At 34.4% G+C, this 23,031-nt stretch overlaps 1 protein-coding gene across 1 annotated transcript in view; it reads right to left on the minus strand.

Annotated features, from left to right (window-relative positions):
• pmepa1 (prostate transmembrane protein, androgen induced 1) overlaps window positions 1-22,813 on the minus strand; it is a 69,097-nt gene extending 46,284 nt beyond the window's left edge. Inside the window, exon 1 of the mRNA XM_059330256.1 lies at window positions 22,221-22,813. Coding sequence (XP_059186239.1) covers window positions 22,221-22,317 — 97 coding nt within the window. The 5' untranslated portion in view covers window positions 22,318-22,813. The remainder of the gene's footprint in view (window positions 1-22,220) is intronic.
• Window positions 22,814-23,031: the final 218 nt, after the last annotated feature.

Consider the following 23,031-nt stretch of genomic DNA (forward strand, 5'->3'; position numbering starts at 1 on the left):
AACTTAAACGTTCTGTTCTCAATGTCTTTCTTAACAACCAGTATGGATTCTGTGTATTTCTGGATGTGTTTACTACATGATCAGACTTTACCTTTATTGAATTGAACCATTTTCCTCCATTGACCTTTAGGTAAACATTGATGTTATCAGACCATTGGTGAATAAATGTTACCAAAAGAAAAGAAGGGCTTAGTTTTAGGGTGGAGGAGATTAGGAAGAGTCACAACTTCAGTTCAAAAGTAAAAAACAAATCACAGTTTGCATTATTCACTTTATCTCTTTGGCTTTTGAGTTTGGATACAAAAATCCCAATAAATCTCAACTGTGTTCATATCTCTGATAAACTACCACAGAAATGGATCAAAGTGAAGCAGCTGAGTAAAGAAACAAGAGTTCAGATTTATACATTAAGGAAAGAAGGAAACACAAAGTCTAAGCAATAAAACCCCAAAGACCTGATAATTAGAATAAAAATGTGTTCTAATAAGTGACTCTTTATATATAGCTTTAGTATATATATATTTTTATATTCTTTAGTATAGCAATGCAACTATGATCTTTTTTTTTGTACAAATTTGATCTTGCTTCCAAACTTTTGGCCTGTAGTGTATATCAGGGTCATCTTAGTAAAAATCATATTTTCTGCAATGCACAACACTCAAAAGAAGGTTAAGCCACCAGCTTCAATAGGTAACACTTTACTTTAACACTACTTATAGAGTAGTGTTTTTATATATTAATATTGCATTTTACTATTTGTCAAGCCTTACCCTTTAACATTAGTGTTACCCTTCAATACGTGTTTGAGAATAGAGTATAATGAACATCAAGTACTGAATTGTATTCTAGTAAATCAGGAGCCTTGACTAGTTTTATTTAATATTTCATCAGAGGAAAGTTCATTATTAATAGGAGGTCAATCTAGCAATTTGGCTTATATTGTGAAATAAAAAAGAAGGTTTTCCTTAAGCTAAGGTGTCCAAAAAGAACTGGTACCGATACTGAAAAACATAACACCCAGAGATATTAAATATAAACTCAATGTGCGTATTATTTAACATAGTGGAGCTCCATGATTGACTGAGACTTTTGTTAAGCTGCAACATGTAACTAATGAGCTTATTAATGACAGGACAAACAGTCTGTCAGCTGCTATATTACACATTTACTGGCAGCATTGTGCTGTAAACTCCATGAGGCCAGTTTCAGTTTGATGATGATATACCAAGTAAAACTGGAGACAAGCTCAAATAGATTTAGTATCAAATGATAGAACTGGATGGAACCCTCTGATATGGTAGATTTGACACCTTTGGTCACATTTGCAACATTTAAAATTCATTATTGAGCATGATAGTGTTTTGAAAGTATAAAAAGACACAAAATGACTAAAAAAAGACACAAAATGACTGAAAAAAGACACAAAATGACTAAAAAGACACAAAATTATTAAACAAAGACACAAAATGACTAAAAAAGACAAAAAAATATTAAACAAAGACACAAAATTATTAAACAAAGACACAAAATGACTAAAAAGACACAAAATTATAAAAAAAGACACAAAATGATTAAAAAAGATACAAAATGACTAAAAAAGACACAAAATGACTAAAAAAAGATACAAAATTACCAAAAAAAGACACAAAATGACTTAAAAAAAGACACAAAATGACTAAAAAAAGACACAAAATTACCAAAAAAAGACACAAAATGAGAAGACAGAATGAAAACTCCACAAAAGACACAAAATGACAAAAAATGACACAACAACAGAGACTTACAAAGACACAAAAAGACATGAAAAGGATTCAAAAATTGATAAAATATCCCTATAAGCCTCCATCGAGGTAAAATGAGAAATCAATCAGCAACACTTCATCAAAGGCCTCGTACACACACTCAAATTTATCTGCAAGCGAATTAAACCCAACTAATCAATGCAATCAATGAAATCATTGAGTTTGAAACATGCAGAGTCACATTTTGGTAACTTAAAGTCTCTGTGGCTGTTTAAACAAACAACATAATAAAAAGGAGGGTGATGGAAAGCAATAAGCTATAGCAATTATTACTAAATGAAATAACACAAATACACATATGCTCTTCTGAAACCAGCCCCCACTGTTGTTATGACAACCAGCCCTTCACCCTTCACCCCTCCCCCTCGCTGCCTTCTCCTGACCTGACCCTTGACCTCTGCCCTCGCAGACACCCAGACTACCCCCCTTCACCCCCCCTCTCCCTGCAGATGCACGGCCACATTGGTTTCATATGCAAAAAAAAGTATTTGCATGCATACATCTGAATATCTGAATGTGTAATAGTAATTATACGACATACATATGTGTGTGTAGACTAATTCATTCATGTCGGTCTGAGTATTTTCTTATGTCTTTGCTTATAGGATGTCTTAACCAGACATTATTAAAAATAAAATGTGTCTTTTTTTAGGATGCATTTCTTACCACATCGTCTGAAATCACCCTTCTACTTTCATAATAAAACCAGTTAATTGAAAAAAAAGGGAGAACAGATGGCTTCTCAAGTAGCTAAAGAGACTTAGCAACAGCAAAATAAGCAGAAAGTGCTGCTACTGGAGCACAAACAAACACTTTTCAGTGTGATACTACAAAACTGTGCAGCAGCACATTGTGGTCTGGACTAATTTACACGTCTTATCCATATCACAGACTGCAGTAATCCTGAATCACTAATTAAACAGGGCCATTTTTGTACCTAGAGTATGAAGAAAAACAAAGAAGCAGCGTCTTGTGGCTCACAGAAATTTAAAAAAAAAAAAACCCAAGCGAAAAATTAAACCAAAGACATGCAGCTATTAAGATAGAGAAGTTTTGGCTCTGACTACATAATGAAATGCATGTTAAAATCATGTCATCAGCTGGCATTTCAGAAAGCAAAATGTCAGCTCAGACTAGTTAATAGTGGCTTTATTTTACAAACTACAAGCAACTGACCTTTAGGCCCAACGGTGACAAAAACAACTTGAAAGCAAAGGACATTTTAGTCTCACAGGAGCAGGTAATATTAAGGTTGCTGAAGCAGAAAGTGAGGCAAATATTAGATATTAACCCTCTGGAGTCTGTCTATTTACTGAAAATACACATGTTTTATTTACAGTAATAACTTTATTTATATATGATATGTAGACAAGCTGAGACAGCCAGTTGAAAGTGTAATTTATGTTTCTAGACCATTTTTAAATTGTGAATTTTCTTCCTACAATGAAAACTATCACTATTTTTAATTTACATGCAAATAGACTGTTTTGTAGTTTTATTATTTATCATTTTTTCTGGGTTTTTTTGTGTATAAATGGTTAAAAAATGGTACATTTCCATAGAAACTTGTGTCTTTTGTTTGTATTTTGGGTTCCTGGCAGCTTTATACTTTGTAAATTAAAATAAAATGACCTTGTGATCTATTCCACACACTGTAATAAATTATTGTGTAGTCATTTCATTTTACTTAATATATTTGATAAAATGTATTAGATTTAATTAATAATATTGCGTGCAATATGTTGCCTCAATTTTATTGAGTAGCTATTATTTTTTTCTTTTTACAGTGCATTAGCAAGTGACACTACACTGTAAAAAAAGATAAACAATAACTACTCAATGCATTTCAGGCAACAGATTGCACGCAATATTATTAATTAAATCTAACTATGTTACAAGTTGAGTTAATAACAACTTAACAGGAAGTGTTAAGTTTCAATTAAAAACGGACTAATTCTATTATGTTGGATTCATTCAAAATTCTCTTGATTTAGAATTACAGACACATAAAGATTATATTTAATGTGATCAAAATAAGTAGATTCTATCCCAAACATTTTTATATTAAAGTTACTTAAACAACTGCCTCAAAATCAAGGACGCATTTATATTTAATACATTTTATCAAATATATTAAGTAAAATGAAATGACTACAGAATCATTTATTACAGTAGTTATATTTCATTACATGGGTGTATGTGTACTTATGTGTTTGTAAGTTAATAACAAGTTATGTGTGTTAATAATGATAATAATGAGTTTATAAACTACATTACTATGTGTTATACATACATATATATAAATATTATTGTTATATAACTGAATATAGTAAATTAACATAGGGAGAAAGGATTTAATAAGCTTTGGCTTCTTCCCACTCCTTTTGAACACAAATAAGTGTTGTTTCATTTGTGTTGTTGTCTTGTATTTATTGTTGTTCGTTTGTTTTTAAATGTTCATCTTTTATTTTGTGTTCCAATAAATTCTCAATCAAATCATTAATAATATTGCGTGCAATCTGTTGCCTCAATTTTATTGAGTAGCTATTGTTTATCTTTTTTTCAACCTGGTCTCACAGGAATCCGTGGAATAGCCACGGAATCACTCAAATTTCCGTGAAACTGACACGGATTTCGCTACAATGCAAGTTAATGACAGTCATATCCCGTGGCTATTCCATGGATATTTGTTCCTATTGGTTTGTTCCAAGTCACGTGACTTTCAAGGTCCCGGCGGTCAGAACAAAAAACATGGCGGACAGTTCTCTCATTTTTAGTGAAAAATCAATATTTTGACTTAGTTTCTGCATAAAAATGGATTTTGATCACATTTCTAGCGAGAAATATATGTTTTATTTTCTAAATATTCACTCAGTGAATGTACATAATCACTTTGTATGTTGGAATAGCCACGGGATATGACTGTCATTAACTTGCATTGTAGCCAAATCCGTGTCAGTTTCACGGAAATTTGAGTGATTCCGTGGCTATTCCACGGATTTTGAGTTAAGCGAATCCGTGGCTATTTCACGGATTTCTGTGAGATCATGTCTTTTTTTTTCAGTGCATTAGCAAGTGACACTAAACACTTAAAGTGTAGATGAGCGTAATTAACTAAAAAAAATCCTATGCCAGCTTCCCGTGGGCCAGACTAATTACTGGAAGACAAGACACAGTTGTTTTGAACTACATAAACAGACTACAATTGAAGTATTTAGAAGGCCAGACACCCATACAGGCTGCTTTTTTTGCCTCAGACCAATTAATGAAAAACAAGAGAGGTTTTTTTTTTTCCACATAGCAGCATGACACTCTATGCATATAGCAGGCAGACAGTCATTGGCTTTATTTATAGCACAGCGTCTTGGTCCTCAGACAGTCTCTGTATGGATTTATTCACACTGTGAGACAGACATATAGGACCGGCTCTGACTTCAGACTAATTAATGGGACAATATGGGTCCAACAGACTACAAGGGCCTCAGCTCAACACTATCTTGTATGCAGATTATATGCAAAAAGCACACACACATACACACACACACACAAACACACACAACCCCCAAAGTGGTGCTGACCTTGACCCTTAGACACACACCCTGCATGCATCTACATATATGCATGATGAGAGCACGGTGATGACTTTTTCTAATGTCTGTGTGTGTGTTATTGGTGTCTAGACGGAGAAACAAAGAACAGCTGAGAGGGTGAGTGAATGAGAGGCAAGGAAGCATGCTGTGAGCAAGGAAGGAAGGAAGGAAGGAGGTCAGGATGAAGCTTAAAATGAGTAAAAGAAGGGGCAAAGATATATAAAAGACAACAGAAACTCTAACTCTATGGAGTCTTATTGGGCTATTTTGTCCATTTTTATATTTCATTTTTTGTCTTTTCGTGTCTTTGTAAGTCATTTTGTGTCTTTATTGGTCATTTGTGTCTTTTCTGTGTCTTTTTTGTGTCTTTTTGTGTCATTTTGTGTCTTTTTTTGGTCATTTTGTGTCTTTTTTGGTCATTTTGTGTCTTTTTTTGGTCATTTTGTGTCTTTTTTTGGTCATTTTGTGTCTTTTTTTGGTAATGCTGTGTCTTTTTTGGTCATTTTATGTCTTTTTTTAGTTATTTTGTGTCTTTTTTTTAGTCATTTTGTGTCTTTTTTAGTCCTTTAGTCCAACATAAAATGTGCTTTTGAATCTTTTATATATAAAAGACAACAGAAACTGAAGTGTCGAGATGCAGAGATGGAGGCTGTGTTGTTTATGTTCTGTATTCCCACAAATTATTTATTGACACAGAAACTCGTTTCTCAGAAATGTGGTATTTTGCGTACGTTAGTTCTAAATACTACAATACCCATGAGCCTCTCTGCCCCCAATGCCAAGGAGAAGAAACCAGGCAACAGAAAACAGTGACACAGTTGTTGTAATTCTTTCATATTTGACCCAGAATTTAAAAGTGAATTTAATTCGTAAATTGTCTTTTGAGTTTTGTCAGAAGTCTGTTCATGTTGTGAAGTGTATTGAGTATGTGCTCATGTTGCCGAGGGTTTTTTTTCATTGTTTTTTCCTCCTTTCCTCTCCTCATGTTGTGTCTGTTTATGTCTTTTTTGGTCATTTTGTGTCTATTTTTTGTCATTTTGTGTCTTTATATGTTTTTTTTAATGTCTTTTTGTGTCTTTTTTTAGTCATTTTGTGTCCTTTTTGGTCATTTTGTGTCTTTTTTTAGTCATTTTGTGTCTTTTTTTAGTCATTTTGTGTTACATGCATTGACTTTTATAAAAAAGACTAAAGCCAACCATGGACTGACCACTTTCCTCTCCTCACGTTATGCTGTATTTCTTTTCTTTCATCTCTGTCTCCCTGTCCTGTTCACCTCTGTCATATTATATGTGTGTTTTAAGTATACGTTTGGACGGGTTGATGGCAAATCTCGTTGTTCTGGTACTTGTTACTACTTTGTGCAATGACAATAAAGGAAAATCTGACTCTGACTCTCTCTGAACTAGAGCTGCAATAATTAGTCGATCAATGGAAAATCTAACTGAAACTATTTAATACTGTTGCTGTGACTAATCGTTAAAATCGTTAAAAATAAAATAAAATAAAATAAAAATCACCAACGTTTGAAGACATCCTGTTGGCTTCTTTTTTTATTATTTCACATTTTGCAGACAAAATTACTGACAGATAAACCAATAACAATCAACAAGAGTTGTGGCCCTGTTGTAGACATCTTCCACTTGTAGCAGATTTTTAAGCTTTGTGCAGGGTTCAACATTAATGTTTTTTTCATAAATCTGCTTGCCCAAAGTTACTTTTTTTACTTGACTCTATACAAAATGTTGCATTTATTAGCAGTTGAAAAACAACCCTGTTTTATTCCCCTTTACTTGCCCTCAAACTTGCAGCAATCTGCATAATAAAAACGTTGGTATTCAGCGTGCATCTTCAAACACAAGCCAACTAAACTCTGTTTCCAGGATAATTACAATGCCCACCTAAGCTTCAGCTCATAAACTTTATCTTTAGTTGCTGCTGCCGTTTTCTCAAGAACAGAACAACCCCAAACACTGATGAGAAGGAAGCTCACTGACATCATCAGCTCCGGAAAAAGATCGGCAAAGTAACTAAATTTACGAGTCAAATGAGGTATTTTACTTGCCTCAGGGACTCGCAATCCTTATAGTCGAGCCCTGCAGTGATTGTATGTTCCTTGGATAAATGCACCTTGAAAGGTGTAGTTAACTTCCCCTCTACCCGCAACTTTTTATTACAGTTTGAAAGAGTTATTAATCACTTGTACTGATTATTCACCCGTACAAGCCATAAGAGGTGATTCTCATGAACATGGTGCAGCTTGAAACAAAAAAAAGAGCATTGAATACATATTTTCTTTGACCCTTTATAACATATACAATCTAAAGCCACTGTTTAATATGAATTTATAATCTATTTGAATTTTTTTAATGTATTTTCTGACATTTTTAGAGACACTGTGAGCAAAATTCATTACCGTAACACATTTTTTAATAGAAAAAACAACTTTTTTTTCCTCTTTGGCAAGCACTTAAATATGCTCAAAGGTAGCTGGTATCACCAAATGTATTTTATTAAAATATAAACATATTTTAATTCAAACTATTCTATCATTACCGTAACATTTAACCATTTTTTCTCATCAATTTTCATTCAGATTTTGTTCTTTATACAATGTTAAAAACCATTATGTTTGATTATATTCTGTTAAATTATACATTTTTAAACAAATGTTTATTTACTTTTATAAAGTTTATTAAATATTTATTGTATATAAGTGTGGGGGGAAACTGTGACATTTTTATCTTGACGCATTACGGCAGGGGTGTCAAACTCTGGCCCGTGGACCAAATTTTGCCCGCAGTGTAATTTTATTTGGCCCGCGAGGCAATACCAAATTATTATATTATTATTGTAAATTAATGACATTGATGTGTTTTTTATTTTAAATTTGATTTTGCATGTCTGCACTATTTAGTTATATATTGTATGTTTATAAGCGTTGCTGGTTCCATATTTAATGTTAAAGCAAAACATGTTTGGTATATATTAAAAGGTTTATTATTTTTTTTTATTTTGGCCCATTGTGTATTTGAGTTTGACACCCCTGCATTACGGTAATGAATTTGTGAATCAAAAATATGTTCAGAAATATAGAAAATATTATTTTAACACAAAAAAATTAATTGTGCCTCATTTTGGTGATATTTTTCATTCATATAAAAGTGAAATATATTTAGTTTAATAAAGTATGTCCTCATAATCTTCACAGACAGAACTCAGACTGGCTTCATGAGAGCTCCAGCTATTAGTCACCACCTATTGGAATAAAAACTTCAAATAAGTGGAAGTAAAGGGGAAAGTGAACTGTAAAGGCTCTTCTCTGCATCATCAGCTACTATTGATGTGCTCCAGTGAAACCGAGGCTCTAAGTGTCATGTGCTACATGAAACTGGAAAACAAAGAGAAGCCAGCTGAGTCGACTTTCGGCGGTTAAATCATTTTCTTCTGAGACAAATTACTGTCTGTTTATCGTACACGAGGATTAAAGTGATTCTGGTTCTGGGACGGTGCCAGCTGTCAATCAAAGAACAAAAAACGCAACATAAAAGGCGGAGTTTGATCCTCACAAGCTTCTGTAAACACATAAACGCTGAATATCTGCATCCGCTGTTCTTTACTGCAACAAGAGCCAAATGGAGAACAGAATTTTTAATATCGTTTTACAAATCTTCCCTCACACACACACACACACACACACAGACAGAGACAGGAAATTAATAGACAAACGCAGACTAACACATGTGCACGCTTACACACACACACACACACACACACACACACACACACACACCCACAGAGTTCTGAGACAGCCAGACAGAGAGGTTTACATAATAAGTCTAGGAGGCCAGCCAGAACAGACTCAATCATTTAATTTCCATGATTCACTGAGTGAGAGAGAAAAAGACAACGAGAGACAGACAGAAGAAAAGAAAGAAAATCAATGAAAACTAAAAGACACAGACAAGAAACCCAAACACTGCCTAATAACTGTTGGTCATGTTTGAAAAGTATGACTTTTATTTTACTTTTTGGTTTTGTTTTTTGGAGCGCTCAGTGAGTGATTTATTGAAAAATCTCTCTCTCGAGACTACTTTGAAGTACTAGTACTTGAGTCAAAGAATGAGATTATTTAAAAAATTGTTATGAACACAATAATGAATCACTAACTAGGTGCAGATATCCACAAAAGCAAAGCCCCGTCCCATGATGTTAACTCTATGGAGTCTTATAGGGATATTTTGTCCATTTTTGAATCCTTTTCATGTCTTTTCGTGTCTTTGTAAGTCATTCTGTGTCTTTTTTGGTCATTTTGTGTCTTTTTTTAGTCATGTTGTGTCTTTTTTTGGTAATGCTGTGTCTTTTTTTTTGGGTAATTTTGTGTCTTTTTGTGTCATTTTGTGTCTTTTTGTGTCATTTTGTGTCTTTTTGACATTTTGTGTCTTTTTTTGTCATTTTGTGTCTTTCTTTGGTCATTTTGTATCTTTTGTAAGTCATTTTGTGTCTTTTTTTGGTAATGCTGTGTCTTTTTTTTAGTTATTTTGTGTCTTTTTGTGTCATTTTGTGTCTTTTTTGACATTTTGTGTCTTTTTTTAGTCATTTTGTGTCTTTCTTTGGTCATTTTGTATCTTTTGTATGTCATTTTGTGTCTTTTTTTGTTATTTTGTGTCTTTTTTTCATCATATTGTGTCTTTTTTAGTCCTTTAGTCCAACATAAAATGTGATTTTAAATCTTTTTTTTAACTTTCAAAACACTATCATGCTCAATAAAGAATTATAAATGTTCCAAATGTGACCAAAGGTGTCAAATCTACCATATAAGAGGGTTCCATCCAGTTCTATCATTTGATACTAAATCTATTTGAGCTTGTCTCCAGTTTTACTTGGTATATCATCATCAAACTGAAACTGGCCTCATGGAGTTTACAGCCAGAACTTTAGAGGTAAATTTACAGTAGGGCTCCACGCTGCTTTGTTTTCTAGTCTGGATGTCATGAAGAAGTCATGCTTTGGTGATTCTGGAGACTCCGGAGGGTTAAAGACTTCTGACTTGAAACCTATTCTTCAGATTATTCCGACACCACATAAATGCAGCACGACTGCCTTTTCTGGCACTGTTAACAAAGTGAAAAATAATCTTTGTAACCTCCCTGGGATTCTGATCCACCCCAACATGAAATGGGTTTTTCCGTGCCCCGTGCTGCACCCTAGCACCAACTTTAATGAAAATCAGGCGGGTAGTGTTTCTGGTTCAGCAGTAATCCTGCTGACAAACAGACAAACAAACAAACCAAGCCGAAAACATGACCTCCCTGGCAGAGGTGATTATAATGCAGCATTGTTATATATGTGGTTCTGAAATGAGCCATTCTGCATGAGGAGTGCTTTTACTTTTGGTACTTGAAGTACACTTTGATACTAATACTTCTCTATGCAGCACTTTTACTTGTAATAGACTCTATTTTTTATGTTAACGTGCAGGATAGTGTTTCTAAGTTCCACAAAACTGTGACTAAATGTTTTGCGACATTGTAAAATCACAACTGTGATCAGTTTTTATGCTTAATGCACTAAAATAAATGTGAAACTGAGTGATAGTGTTGTTGAAATTGCACATACTTTTCTTAAAAAACTCGAAAGTTGTTTATAATATATATTGTCCATCCATTCATCAATTCTCGTCCGCTTATCCGGGGCCGGGTCGCGGGGGCAGCAGGCTAAGCAGGCTAAGCAGGGCACAATGAATTTAATATCAAGATCAAGCTCTTAAATAAATGTTAAACTGAGTAATAGTGTTGTTGAAATTGCACATACTTTTCTTAAAAAACTCTTAGGTTGTTTATAATATTTTTTGTCCATCCATTCTTTTCCGCTTATCCGGGGCCGGGTCGCGGGGGCAGCAGACTAAGCAGGGCACAATTCATTTAATATCAAGATTTTTTATAAATATTTTTTATATTTACTTCTTCTTCTTTGCACTAATACAAAGAAAAAAAAGTGGACTTATTGTTAGTTCTATGTAATTTTGCTATGATTTTACTGGTCTGGCCCCCTTGAGATCAGATTAAACTGTATGCGGCTCCCAGACCAAAATTACTTTTACACCCCTGTGTATTTCCACATCACTTCTACTTTGATAAAAGATTTGAAACCTTCTTGCACCACAGTTTAATCCACAGTCATCCCTCAGATAAAGCTCTTATCTGTCTATGTTGCGTCACTGATATTTATCTATCAATGCATCTCAAACATTTTACCAACATAAACCAACAATAATATGAAAAAGTGCTCCCAACATTGTTTAATATCAGTGTGTGTCCTTTCAGCTCTTTGTATTTCCATAGCTGTGTCTCCTTCCTCACACTGTGTCAGTTAAACTACAGTGACAGCACATTAAAATGGTGTAAAAGTTGCCGCTGGTACGGCTATTACAGTCCCAGCGATCAAAGACAAAGTTGCGTGCATGTTGCCTCAGGATGTAGCTCTGCAGCACGGATATATGCAGTCAAAAGTGGAAGTTGATAAAGAGTTGACGTTCTTATTTTTCCACTGATTAGCAAACATTGTCTCTGTGACACACGAGAGCTGCAACAGGATGTGAAGAGTGATGCTTGTTGTGACACATGACAATGACAGAATGACACATGACAGTCACAAAGACGGGTTTTCAGATGCATGAATCACGTTTTTTTTTTCAAGCTAAAAATATAATAAACATTGTGGACTGCTTGCGCTTTTGCACGGATGTTTAACACGAGCTAAATGGATGATACGGATATGTGTGGGTGATATAAGACATTGTAATGTGCAACAGAAGAAGAAATTAGCAGAATATGTTCAGAAAATGATCAGCCTGCAGCTCGAATCGTATGTTTAAAGGAATAATCTTCCTTTAAACATACGATCATTGACGTCTTTTCATAGTTTTAAATATGCCGTCTTCTTATTTTGAGTTAAACTGCACATGTTTCAGATAATATTATGTCATATTTATTCATTTATTTTTAAAAATGCAATTTCAATTTACAATAATATTATGTTACTTCTTTCAGTTTTACTAGGCTAATGTTATGGCCAACTTGTGGCCATTGAGAGGTTGTGATTATTCTTGTGTTCATTTTTTGTTTGTCATGTTTGTGTTGATGCCTGTTGTCTTTGTTGTTGTATGTCTGTAAATTGTTGAGTGTTTTGTTTTGTAATGTACTTTAGGACCCTCGGAAACCAGAGGAGTCCTCTCAAGGGGTTTAATAACAACTCAATATAAATAATATATATATATAATATATAATAAAACTCAATAACATTTCTGATGATGATAATAAACATTGTTGACTGCTTGTGCTTTTGCACGGATGTTTAACACGAGCTAAATGGATGATACGGATATGTGTGGGTGATATAAGACATTGTAATGTGCAACAGAAGAAGAAATTAGCAGAATATGTTCAGAAAATGATCAGCCTGCAGCTCGAATCGTATGTTTAAAGGAATAATCTTCCTTAAAGTATGTTTAAAGGAATAATACTCCTTTAAACATACGATCATTGACGTCTTTTCATAGTTTTAAATATGCCCTGTCTTCATATTTTGAGTTAAACTGCACATGTTTCAGATAATATTATGTCATATTTATTTATTTATTTTTAAAAGTGCAATTTCAATTTACAACAATATTATGTTACTTCTTTCAGTTTTACTAGGCTAATGTTATGGCCAACTTGTGGCCATTGAGAGGTTGTGTTTATTCTTGTGTTCATTCATTTTTTTGTTTGTTATGTTTGTGTTGATGCCTGTTGTCTTTGTTGTTGTATGTCTGTAAATTGTTGAGTGTTTTGTTTTGTAATGTACTTTAGGACCCTCGAAAACCAGAGGAGTCCTCTCAAGGGGTTTAATAACAACTCAATATAAATAATATATATATATAATATATAATAAAACTCAATAACATTTCTGATGATGATAATAAACATTGTTGACTGCTTGTGCTTTTGCACGGATGTTTAACACGAGCTAAATGGATGATACGGATATGTGTGGGTGATATAAGACATTGTAATGTGCAAAAATGTCCCAACAGATGAAGAAATTAGCAGAATATGTTCAGAAAATGATCAGCCTGCAGCTCGAAAAAAATCATTCCTTAAGCTCCAAAATGCAGAAATCTTCCGTCTCATCTCTTGTTAGCAACCTGCAGAACATTGAGGTGAGCAGGCTTCTCGTTTCCAGCCGACGCTGACTTGGCTGCTGTTACACCAGCTGTAATTAATTAACATTAATGGCCTGTGTCACCTGCCAAAAGGCCTTGGCTGTTGTCTGGTTAAAGCAGGCGCTCTCTCCACTTGGCCAAAGATTGTCTACCAGATAAAAAAAACTCCACTCCACTCTATAAGATTTAATTAACATTTAATATCTTCCGCTGCTCTTCTCCTTTTCAGGTTGCACCTACAAGTTGTCGGCTGATAAAAAAACTGCAATCTTAACGTTTGAGTCTTCGCGATGTTTAGAATCAGAATCAAAAAAGCCTTTAATGTCATTGCACAGGGTAGTAGAAGAAAATTTGCCATCAACCCGTCCAAAACGTATAAAAAACATACACACAAATATGCAGGGTTCGTACACTCTAGCAGTGGTCAAATTCAAGCATTTTTCAATGACTTTCGAGGTAAATTTTCAAGCTTTTCCAGTATCTTACACCTGTTGTAAACTGCATGTTTTAGATGAGTACTTAGAGTTTCGGTCCAATTTTTCTAAATCCCATAATATTGTGTTTTTCTATAATTTATGGACAAATTATGTTCTAATATGTATCAACAGACTATGATAAAGTCATTTTTAGGCATGTTAAATTTTGCAAGGTAGTCCAAGGTAGACTAGAGCTCCAGGGTCTTGCTCATGGGTACACGTGTTGTTTAAGGCAGCTGTTCTCAACCTTGGGGTCGGGACCCCAATTGGGGTCGCAAGATGATTTCTGGGGGTCGCCAAAACATTTTGGAAGTCAGCTCTGTCTCCACTGTGTTAAAGTGTTCATGTGTTAATGTGTTTTTAGTCATTTTGTGTCTTTTTTTGGTCATTTTGTGTCTTTTTTTGGTCATTTTGTGTCTTTTTTGTCATTTTGTTTCTTTTTTGGGCCGTTTTGTGTCTTTTTTTGTTATTTTGTGTCATTTTGTGTCTTTTTTGTCATTTTGTGTCTTTTTTTTGGGCCATTTTGTGTCTTTTTGGTCATTTTGTGTCGTTTTTGTCAATTTGTGTCTTTTTGTGGTTATTTTTTGTCATTTTGTGGTCAATTTGAGTCCTTTTTTGCTTAATTTTTTGGTCATTTTATTGTCTTTTTTTGACCATTTTATGGTCAATTTGATTCTTTTTTGGGTAATTTTTTTGTCTTTTCTGTAACAATAAAATATGAAAAAATATATAAATGCACAGACAGAGAGATGTTTTAGTTGTTGTCTGCTTCATTATTTGTCCAAAATTCGTCGTATCAACTGAGTTTGTAGGATCTGAACAGTTTTTTTTGGTAATTTGTGTCTTTTTTTGGTCATTTGTGTCCTTTCTTTGGTAATTTTGTGTCTTTTTTTTGGTAATTTTGTGTCTTTTTTTGGTAATTTTGTATCTTTTTTGGGTAATTTTCTGTCTTTTTTTGGTCATTTTGTGGTAATTTTTTTGGTCATTTTGTCTTTTTTTTAAATCATTTTGTGCTCAATTTGTGTCTTATTTTGATCATTTTGTTTCCTTTTTGATCATTTTGTTTCCTTTTTTTTGTCATTTTGTGTCTTTTTTGATCATTTTGTTTCCTTTTTGATCATTTTGTTTCTTTTTTGTTTGATCTGAACTGTGAGATTGTGTTCAGTGAGTGGGGGTCGCAGACAACATGCATGTTAAATTTGGGGTCGCGGCTCAAAAAGGTTGAGAACTACTGGTTTAAGGGATCAAACTTGCGACTTAACAGTTCGAGGAATGTGTGTAAACCAGAAAAGACGCCAAGTCACAGCGTGTCCTCCTTGTGCCAGACGCTGCAGTCACCTCCTGTCCACTTCAGGAACACTCTGACTCTTTCCCTCGAATTCAATAATCAAAATAAATACCGCTACCCTCCAGCTGAACTCACACACACACACACACACACACACACACACACGCACTCAAACAACATTTATGTTGGCTATAGACACAGACTGTGGAGGTGTCGCTGTTAAGACTGCCAGACATGTAGTAACAAATTTTACAGGGAAACCAAGCTGCTGGTAGGAAATGATTCTTATGAACTGATACAAGCGATGACTTCACCACACACACACACATGGCTAGCCTGTGAGTAATGCTGATGTCATGTGCTTTGACTACCAATGTCTGCCTGCTCAGAACAGATGTGTTGCTGCACTGTGTGTGTGTGTGTGTGTGTGTGTGAGGGTGTAACAGGTATCTGTAACCCTACAATTACAACTCCCTACATCCAGATGGGGGACCACATGTGGGAGAGACGGATGAATGAAGTGAGTCAGGGTTGCTTTAGATCAGGGGTCTCAAACTGGCGGCCCGCAGGCCAATTGAGACCCTTGTGACGATATTTTGTGGCCACCTTGATATGAAATATGAATGGCACTTTACCGTGTCGTGTGTGGAAGGTCCCTTTAATTACTTTTTTTGGTAATTTTGTGTCTTTTTTTTGGGTAATTTTGTGTCTTTTTTGTAATTTTGTGTCTTTTTTTAGTAATTTTGTGTCTTTTTTCTTTTTATAATTTTGTGTCTTTAAATAATTCTGTGTGTTTTGTTTGTTTCGTCTTTAAGTAATTTAGTTTTTTTTCTGTCATTTTGTGTTTTTTCCAGTCATTTTGTGTCTTTTTTGGTCATTTTGTGTCTTTTTTTTAATAATTTTCTGTCTTTTTTCTTTTTATAATTTTGTGTCTTTTTTCTTTTTATAATTTTCTGTCCTTTTTTTAGTAATTTTGTGTCTTTTTTCTTTTTATAATTTTGTGTCCTTTTTTTAGTAATTTTGTGTCTTTTTTCTTTTTATAATTTTGTGTCTTTTTATAATAATTTTGTGTTTTTTAATAATTCTGTGTGTTTTGTTTGTTTCGTCTTTAAGTAATTCAGTTTTATTTTCTGTCATTTTGTGTTTTTTCCATTCATTTTGTGTCTTTTTTGGTCATTTTGTGTCTTTTTTTTTTTTTGATACTGCCTCCAGCGGCCCCCAGGTAATTTGAGTTTGAGACCCCTGCTTTAGCTCCTTTACAAGTCTGGGTATTCTTATCCAAATTCATTGACTTCAAAGTATTTAAATTCAAACTAATGTTGTATAACAGCAGAGTGAACTAATGCAGGACTCAGCTATTGACTGATATATTCAATAAAGCAGCTGTACAGTAGTTCCCATTTTTTGCCTCAGATTTCTATATTAGGAACGCTCATTACGATTCATTCTTATTTCCAGCTTTGTTTTTTTGTTGTTATTTAGGTCTCACACTTCCTATAATCTCATATATCTGTTATAAAAGCACATGGTTTCCCAGATATGGATCTATTTTTGACATATGCTAAAGTAAAGGCGTGGGGAAACCCTGCTTCTGGTGTCACGTCCACATCCTCCTTTGATCAGCACATCTCGAGTGTATAACGGGGATTATCCTGTGTTGTACTCTCTTTCACTATGTCTTTCATCTTGCTTGTCACACTCGGCTGCAGAATGTCCAGTACGGCAGCTGAAGAACCTTAAACATAATCTTGTTTCATAAATAAAAGCCAATGCATCATTAGTTCCAGCCTCCAAACCCAGTTTCTATCAACTCCTACGCAACTTTCAATTCACCAGAATGCCTCTCGCTTTTCTGCTTATTTCTTGTTTCGCTTTTGCTGACACCTTGTTCCTTTTTTCTAAAGTTTTGACATATTTTCCTCACTCCCTTCTCTCTCTACAGTCTCTGCAGTCCTCTCTCTCTCTGCTGCTTTTGGTTTATCTGTTCCCTCCCTCTGTCTTGCAGACTAAACATCACGTCTGCTCTCAGACGGAGGAATTGTGTGCGTGTCTCTGTCTACATACTTGTCTTTTTGTTACAAGTCCAGACAATCATCTGCATTTAATCGGCTGATAACATTACAACTCTGAAAATTCACGTGGTAATACTTAAGCGTACGTTTGTTCAACCTCATATCCAATAAAAATGTCTGTTTCAACATGACAATCATACGATTCTTTGCTATAAAGAAATGTTTTTTTTATTGATTTGTTTTGGAAGATCTCGACTTTTTAACCATCATCATATGAATGTTATGTTTGGTAGCAATATATTGCCATTGGAGCCTGTAGACCAAAGTTATTGGCCAATATTGGATCAATATTGGTATCGGCATACATATATAATTAAGAAAAAAACGAAGCTTAGGCTGATTAGGAAATAGCTGTTTTATTTCATTTTTATTTCATTTTTGTTTTAATGGTCAGTAAATGACTGAAACTAAACATTACATTTATTATTTATATATATTTTTTTCAGTTTTAATATCTAGAATGGGATGACAAAACATTGTATCTGTATAATAATGTATGGTAGTATAAATTTTTTTTTAATAGAGTTGTTTGTAAAGGAAAGCAGCCTTCTGAGTAGCTTTGCCTAGTGATATCTGTGCACAGTCAACATTTAAAAGGTCGGGGTTGTCTATCTATTTTTCATATATAATTATTATTATTTTTATTTTTTATTTATTTATTTTTATTTATTTTTACTTATTTTATTTTTATTTTTATTTTTTAAATTATTTTTTGATTATTTTTTGATTATTTTTTGATTATTTTTTGATTATTTTTTATTTATTTATTTTTATTTTTCTTAATTTTCAACACTCAATATTGTTGATATGTTTGGTTGGTAGTATTGCCATTGTTATTTATTTATTTTTATTTTTTTGTTTGTTATGCTACACTACCATTTTATCTTCTTTGTTGCTGTTGTTATTATTGCCCATATTATTTTTTTGTTTTAAACTAAATGGAAAAACCAATAAAAAAAAAAGTATCACAAAAAAAAACAAACATTTATAATGTCTATTTTCCTTTCAGCTCAAGTATTCACAAATGGCTACCATATTGGAAATTATTTCCCCTTTTGAAATAGGACTCAATCTCAAAAATCCCATATCGATTGGACTGTAATAGTGATGAGTAGGAATACTGCAGCTGTAGCATTTAAATTGATAGCTATTAGACTATTATACCAGGACCAACAAGGCCCAATGAGCATATGCTGAGGACAAATGTCATTTCAAGTAGGCTGCATGGCAAAAAAAATGGCGGTTGACACCAGCGTGAACCCATCCCACACATGATTAGGGGAATACATTACTCACTGTGTTTTCAGTGATCTTTCCTTCCAAATCTAAAACTGGAAAATCATAATAAGCCTGTCAAAATATCTCCACAACCATCCAAGAAAATCAGTTTCTAAAAAAAAAAAAAAAGGGCCATGGAGTCACTGAATCATTCTTGTTTTTAAAGCCTGTAACAAATCATTTTACGCATGTTTTCCAGAGTGTGAACTCACACAGGATTTGTGAGCAAAAATGCTTGTTTTTATGCTTTTTTTATTGTCCAATTTAGTAATTTTTTGGTATATAAAATGTCAAATCATGACAAATTCTCATTTTGTCTGAAGACCACTCCAAAACGTAAACATTCTCAGTTGAGAGATGATAGAATCAGTCGATCAAAAGCTAAAATTAGTTTATTTTTTTATCATTTTGGACTGTCGGTTGGATTAAACAAATGTCACATTGGCTTTCAGGAAATTGTTATTGTGAGAAATAGTCATTTTTCGATATTTTCTGGCAGTTTTATTGATAGTAATTGTAGCCTTAATAAAGTTAATTATAACATTTGGCAAAATAAAGCGGCAAATTATGGCACTTTTGCTTTAAAAACTAAATCAAGGTAATTGCAGCTTATTTTTATGGTGATTGACTAAGCAATTAATAAACTAATAGGTTCAGTATTGTTCACCTCTATTTCTAGTGTTACTAATGATTAAAGCCACAATATATTGTCAATTTTGAGTCATTCTATCTCTGGTTCCAGCTTCTCTCATGTGAATATTTTCTGGTTTTTGGGGCTTGAAAACAACACTATGAACTGGGTCGAAGTAGGGCTGGGCGATATATCAGTATAAAATATATATATATATATATATATAAATGCTGCCCTTGCTAGGGTTTGTCATATTTAGTTATTTTTGTAATGTTTGTTATTCTTTTGTCATATAAATATATGTATTTCAGAAAAAGATTGGCCTATTTTATTTCATAGGCTATTTTTATTTAAGATATTTTTTGTTTAAATGTGCAATTTCTGGAGCTTTGATTTTTTTTAAAAAAGGGGAAAAAAAGAAGGTAATCCTGTTGTTATACAGCATTTATGTTCACTTAAATAAACAGTTTCAATAAAACTACTTGTGACATGTAGGGCTGGGCAATATATATCCCGATATTTTTATCGCAAAGTCAGAGCAAATGTTCAGTCAAAGTCAAATATGACATGTCACAAGAAGTTTAATTGAAACCGCTTATTTAAGCGAACATAAATACTGTATAACAACAGGAGAACCTTTTTTTTTTTTTTTAATCAAAGCTCCATAAAGTGCACATTCAAATAAAAAAAACATCTTAAATAAAAGCCGCAGCTTGCCTGAAGCAAGGATCACAGTGCAAATTTGAACAATATTGATATATGCGATATGGTCTAATTCCATATCACATTTAAAAATATATCGATATATCTTTTATATAGATATATCGATATATCGCCCAGCCCTAGTGACATGTCATACTTGGCTTTGACTTTGACTGAACATTTGCTCTCACTTTGCGATAAAAATACCGGGATATACACTGTAAAAAATGTCTGTAGATTTTACAGTGAAAAACTGCTAAACCACGACAGTAAAAGACCGTAAAATGATAAATGGGTTAATTCAGTTAAAGTAACAATAAAACACCGTAAATGTATATATCAGCCAAAACAGTATTTTTTATAGTTTCGTTTTTTAAAACATACAATCCTCCACTGTAAAATACACTGTAATATGTATTTAATGTAATATATATACAAGCCACCACTATAATTTTTGCATTTATCTTTTGTAAAACATACTTTTTCTCACTGCTAAATGTACTAAACACCATATCTCTAACAAATATATACTGTAATATTTAATGGTAAAATCTTTCATTTATAAAGTATTTTCTTGTCAATTATATGGCAAAACAGTGTTTCTTTTGATGGAAAAATCTTTTATTTATACAGTAAAAAAATTAAATAAAATGGCAATCTTAAATGTAAAATCAACAGTGCTAATATTTTTTTACCGTAATATAAAAAACAGTTGCACCGTCTTTATTACGGTAAAATTCTGGCAACCACAGCTGCCGGTTTTTTACCGTTAAAAACAACAGGGTTTTTTTTACAGTGTATATATCGTATATCGATATTCAGCCTAAATATATTGGGATATGACTTTTGGTCCATATTGCCCAGCCCTATTTCGGGGTCACCATTCCTTTTTTTTTTTTTTTTTTACATATGCATCGTCTTGTCCAAACATTTGAGTCTTGCATGCTTTCAGCTCTGAAGCTGTCTGAGTCAGCCCTGCATGTGACCTCAGCTGGACACACACACACACACACACACACACACACACACACTTTTACACACACACAGCTTTCATCAAAATGACCTTTCAGTATATTTTGACAGTATACATAAGCAGCATTGGCGTCCCCAGTGGGAACCGAACCCCTAACCTGGGGAAATTTTGTTGCACACAAAGATAAACACATGAAAGCACACTCATATATAAACATACACACACAAACAGGGATTTCCCGGATACGACCACACACACACACACACATCAACGTGCACGCGCTCACATACATACGCGCGCACGCAGGCAGACGGCTAGACAGACGTCTGGCTCTGCTCGAATGACGAAGCGGCGACAAAACTTCCAACTCTCCCCTCTTTTACACCGAACAAACCCGCCTTTCCCCACAATATCAAGCGTCTAATGTCCTCTATTATAACTTCCTGATAGTTTAAACACACTTCAGGTGCTATTTGAGCCGTTTAAAGCCAGCGGAAAGGCAGATTTTTTCAAATGAAGCAAGCCAAACATAAGATCAAAAGCAGACACAACGCCAACGGCTCTGGAAGCCGAGTGACAAAAACACATAATCTGTCAAACTTTGCTCTGAAAGCGAATAAAACTGATGTTTAAAAGCCCGGAAATGATATAAATGAACAGAAACAGGAGGTTTAATCACTTCGGCTGTGTGGAAAAGAAGATGGGAAGCTTGCGGTTTTGGTTTTCAAGTTCAAAATCAAGTGTTATTAATCACAAAAGGGTTAAAGGTTCACGGAGGAGAAAAGCTAAAGTCTTTTAATGAAGATAGCGATTTATCTAAGTTGGTAGTTGCTGTAGTTTGAGACACGGTTATAACGTTAACAAGGGAGGACAGAAACAACTTATACATATTTAATAGATTCAAAATGAAAGAGAGAGCACATTTGGGGAGCTAAAAAGGCAGATGCATGTCACTGAAACATGCAGAACATCACTTGTGCCAAATAGTGGCTGTTTCACCGCACAAACTGTACATTAAAGCCAGTTTCTCCTCTTTTCTGCACTTATGAGGAGGTGCAAATATGAGCCGATGACACAAAAACTAGCCCCGTTGACTTTTTAATCCCAAATACTGGGTGTGTAGCTGCACAGTCACGATTAAAAAACACAGCGAGAGAAGAAGACAGTGGAGAAAAAAGTAACATTGTTTCAGTTTTAGTACTCACTGATTTCCATGCTCTGCAGGGAGGTGTAGCGCTTGCAGTTACAAGTACAGGAGACATTGGCGGCGGTGGCGTTTAAAACACCCATCAAGTTCAACATTTAAAGGCTCCTAAAACCAGACATGAATACTCCAGACGAGGAAGAAGGAAGGAAGGCAGGGAAGGAAGGGAAGGGGCTGGAGAAGAGAAAGCGATCGGGAAGAAGGAGGAGAGGAGAGGAGACACCACACCAAACTCCCCCCAAAAAATCCTCCCTTTTTCTCTTTTTCTCTCTCCAGCCTCCTCTTCTCCTTCCCCTCCGCTCCGTCCGTCCTCCTCCTGTTTCGGGTTCTCTCCTCCTCCTCTCTCCGGTTTCTCCTCCTCTTCTTCTTCTTCCTCCGAAATCTATCTATCTATCTATCTATCTATCTATCTATCTATCTATCGGCGTACCATAGAAGTGTCGGTACAGCCTTTAAATGGAGTTTTAACGTTGCTTAAAAAAAACTAACTAGTTCAAATGTCCTGTTCAGTCCGTTAGAAATCAGCTTCAATGGTTCCGTGTTTTCAGCCGAATGACCGGCGACTAAACTGCAAACGGACGTCTGTCTGGTCCTCTCTCTCTCTCTCTCTCTCTCTCTCTCTCTCTCTCTCTCTCTCTCTCTGTCTCCAGGGATTTCTCAGTGACTCTCTCCCCCCTCTCCTTCTCTCTATCTCTCCCTCCCTCTCTCTCTCTCTGTCTATCGGTGACACTGTCTGTGTCTGTCTCTCATTTCCAATTTCCACTTGCTTTTTTGGCACATCACAGCCTGCCACAGCAGAGCTGCTGCCTGCT

Source organism: Centropristis striata, chromosome 3 (genome assembly GCF_030273125.1).
Source record: "Centropristis striata isolate RG_2023a ecotype Rhode Island chromosome 3, C.striata_1.0, whole genome shotgun sequence".
Lineage (NCBI taxonomy): Eukaryota > Metazoa > Chordata > Actinopteri > Perciformes > Serranidae > Centropristis > Centropristis striata.